Consider the following 3,118-nt stretch of genomic DNA (forward strand, 5'->3'; position numbering starts at 1 on the left):
ATAATGAAATTTTGAGCCCTAATTTTGAAATATTTGGCTTACAGAAAATATCAATAATGATTAGCTTAATTTAAGCACATTTCTCGTCAAGATAGAGAAAAATTATCTGCGACAAAGTTGTAGAGGAATAAATTTCCTATAAAAATATGTCTATTTGATATTTTTAACGTTTGCGAGAGTAAAACGTCACAAATTATCCGAAGACTGACAAAATTTGCCCCACAAATTTTGAGAATCTCCACAAAATCGACTTTTAGAAAATGATTCGAAAATCACATTTCTTTCGAAATAGTGGAAAATAGTCTTCTGCAATGTTGTAGAGCAGTAAATTTCTTATAAAATATGCTCATTATAAAACGTTTAAGTTTTCTCAGAGCTCGTGAAAGAATTAAATATGCATTTTGACAAGATTTGCCCCAGTCTCCCCTATACGAAAATTCTGATGAATCATTCCTAATTACAGTTTTTCAAGTTCAAAAGTTAAAAAGGTTTCAGTGAACGCATTGATTAACCGAATAGGGTCATGTTTGGGTTAGTTGGAAATGTCTTGAAATTCCTAAGAAGTCAGATTCAAACCTAGTCGATTATGAATTAGTAATAAACTTGTTATGAACCGACATTTTGTTTTCATCTGAAATTTTATTGTTTTACTCCTTAGCTATTTCGGGCGATCCGTAAACTTCAAAACAAATTACATGACAATAAAACTTTGGGAAACTATCGACCTGGAGTACGATGTATTTCCCATGATTTGGATCTCTAACGAACTTTATTATAGTGAGAAATAATGTGAAATCACTTTTATGGCATAACCTTAAAGCTATGAATACGAGTATTCTGCAAAGCTGGGACGCTTTGCAACCCCTTTTTCCTAAAAAATCAAAGATGGTTTGGAAAACCATGAAAAGTTTTAGCATTAAATCGTCTTACGAGTGGGGTATGTGTTTATGTTTTGACTGTAAAAGTTCACAATCTTCTAATAACATGTTTGAAGTGAAAGTTGACACGAGCTTATAATTACATTTGAATTATTAATTTGTTTGTGCCATTTTTATCGTTCCACTTCATTTTCCATATTTTCTGTACAGGTGAAAATTTTCTCACTTTGTCAGTTGGTCAAAGAGTTTTCGAGATGGAAGTTTATCAGAAGACCAGTAGGTATAGTTGAATATAAGAGGTTTCATTTCGCATTTGGACTTTTATTAATTTCAGATATTCTCTTGGATCCATCCGGAGACACCTTTCACCGTGCTGTGGGGATCACCCTTCAAGGGGGACAGATCTTTGGTCTTTTCCCAGTGTCTGGTATACTCAACAAAAATTCAAACAAAATAAGGTTTCGATGGATATCTATAAAAGTGCTGTACTACTTTTACATATTTATTTTCCAAACGATACATTTAATGTTATCCCTGAGAAGAGCTGTAAGAGTCGAAATGAGCTTTGGAGTATTCGCTGCTGTTTTCTTCTATTTCGTCACTCTTCTAGGTGGTTTCATTATTTTTCAAAAGGCTAAGAATTGGCTCAAAATTGTTAAAAGAATAGAATTAACAGAAAAAATATTCCTACATCCACCATATCGGCAAGTGGGATTCTCTATGCGGCGGAAAGTACGGTTAGTAACACTAATTTTACTAATTGGAGGCGTAGCAGAACATATGATGTACTTTTCGACTAAGTTTATCAACGCTAAAGCTCAGCTTGAAAAATGCAATCTTCAATTACCAGTCCTTGAACATTTTCTCAAGACTGAAAGAAGACACTTGTTTTCAATATTACCCTACAATACTGTCCTAGCGCTGTTATTCGAATGGTCCAACATTTGTATCACAATCTGCTGGTCTTACATGGATGTGTTCATAAGTCTCTTCACCTGCAGCATGGCCTATCGCTTCCGACAGATTACTGATCGTATGAAGAGAGCACGATTTCAGGTAAGACTTAGAGGTCTTCCGATCTGATCTGAATCTGTTATACCCTGGTTCTAATTTTCAAATAAGTCACTTGTTTTTTTTTTTAATTTTTTAGACTATGCCAGATAGTTTTTGGATAGAAATTCGATCTCACTTCACAGATCTGACTAATCTACTGAATTATTTGGATAAACAACTTGCAAGTCTGATCATTATAGCCTGTGGAAATAATCTGTACTTCATTTGTCAGCAACTCTTTAACAGCTTCGAAGTAACGTCAGATGCACTAAATGCTGCCTACTTTCTAGTTTCCCTCATGTATATAATCTGCCGTACCCTTACTATGCTTTTCTTCGCGGCATCGGTTAATGAAGCTGCCAAAGAACCTTATCAAATGCTTAAAGCCCTACCATATACATCTTGGAGTACAGAGATTCAGAGATTTTCCGACCAACTAATCAGCGAAGTGATTGGATTTTCTGGTAACAGATTCTTCTTCATAACAAGGACACTAATTCTAGCGGTAAGGAATTCCACTAATCGATCAAATATATTTCTGATAATTGTCTTTTTTTTGAACCTCTCAATTGTAATATCAGCTAATAGGCACTATTGTTACTTATGAACTCGTGCTCTTGGATCATATTACTGAGCCACCAGAAATTATCCAAAACTCTTGCTATATTGCTTACTTGAACGCTCATCATCAAGCAAATTGGACTGCCTAATCATTGAGTAATTATTCTAAATCTACAGCAATATAATGGCTAAAAATTCTGTTATGTTGGGAGACGTAATACAAGAACTTAAATCAAGTCAATAAATGTAATTTTTGTATTGCAACTAAATAACTTGGATTTTTATTGGACTAGAAAAAATGATGAAGGGGTAATACTTGGAGAGTTGGTCGCTTAAGAAAAAGTTCCGCTTCAAATGTATTTAATTTTTTTTCCTAGTTATCATAGAGATACCTTACAAAATATTTTAACAGTGTCTTTAGAGTTTTTATTAAAAATTTCAACTGAATAATAGAAAAACTAAACTTTAATTAAAAACCAAAATATTCACAAAGGTCGGACAAATAAAAGTCCAACCAAATCAGTTGGAAAGAGAGATTTTTTTTGGAAAGTGAAATTTTTCTTTACAGGGAAGTGTACCAAATTCCGGCCAGCTTGCAATTCCGGCCACATTTTTTGTTCCTTAAA

At 33.7% G+C, this 3,118-nt stretch overlaps 1 protein-coding gene across 1 annotated transcript; it reads left to right on the forward strand.

The window, feature by feature from the left end:
* Nucleotides 1-1,127: 1,127 nt before the first annotated feature.
* Nucleotides 1,128-2,747, forward strand: LOC129804113 (gustatory receptor for sugar taste 64b-like). Its single transcript, XM_055851191.1, has 4 exons — nt 1,128-1,154; nt 1,213-1,934; nt 2,029-2,436; nt 2,513-2,747. The coding sequence occupies exons 1-4, from the start codon at nt 1,133-1,135 to the stop codon at nt 2,639-2,641; spliced, it is 1,281 nt and encodes a 426-aa protein (XP_055707166.1). The 5' UTR covers nt 1,128-1,132; the 3' UTR covers nt 2,642-2,747.
* The last annotated feature ends 371 nt before the right edge of the window (nt 2,748-3,118 follow it).

The sequence above is a fragment of the Phlebotomus papatasi genome, chromosome 2 (assembly GCF_024763615.1).
Source record: "Phlebotomus papatasi isolate M1 chromosome 2, Ppap_2.1, whole genome shotgun sequence".
NCBI classification, from domain to species: Eukaryota; Metazoa; Arthropoda; class Insecta; order Diptera; family Psychodidae; genus Phlebotomus; species Phlebotomus papatasi.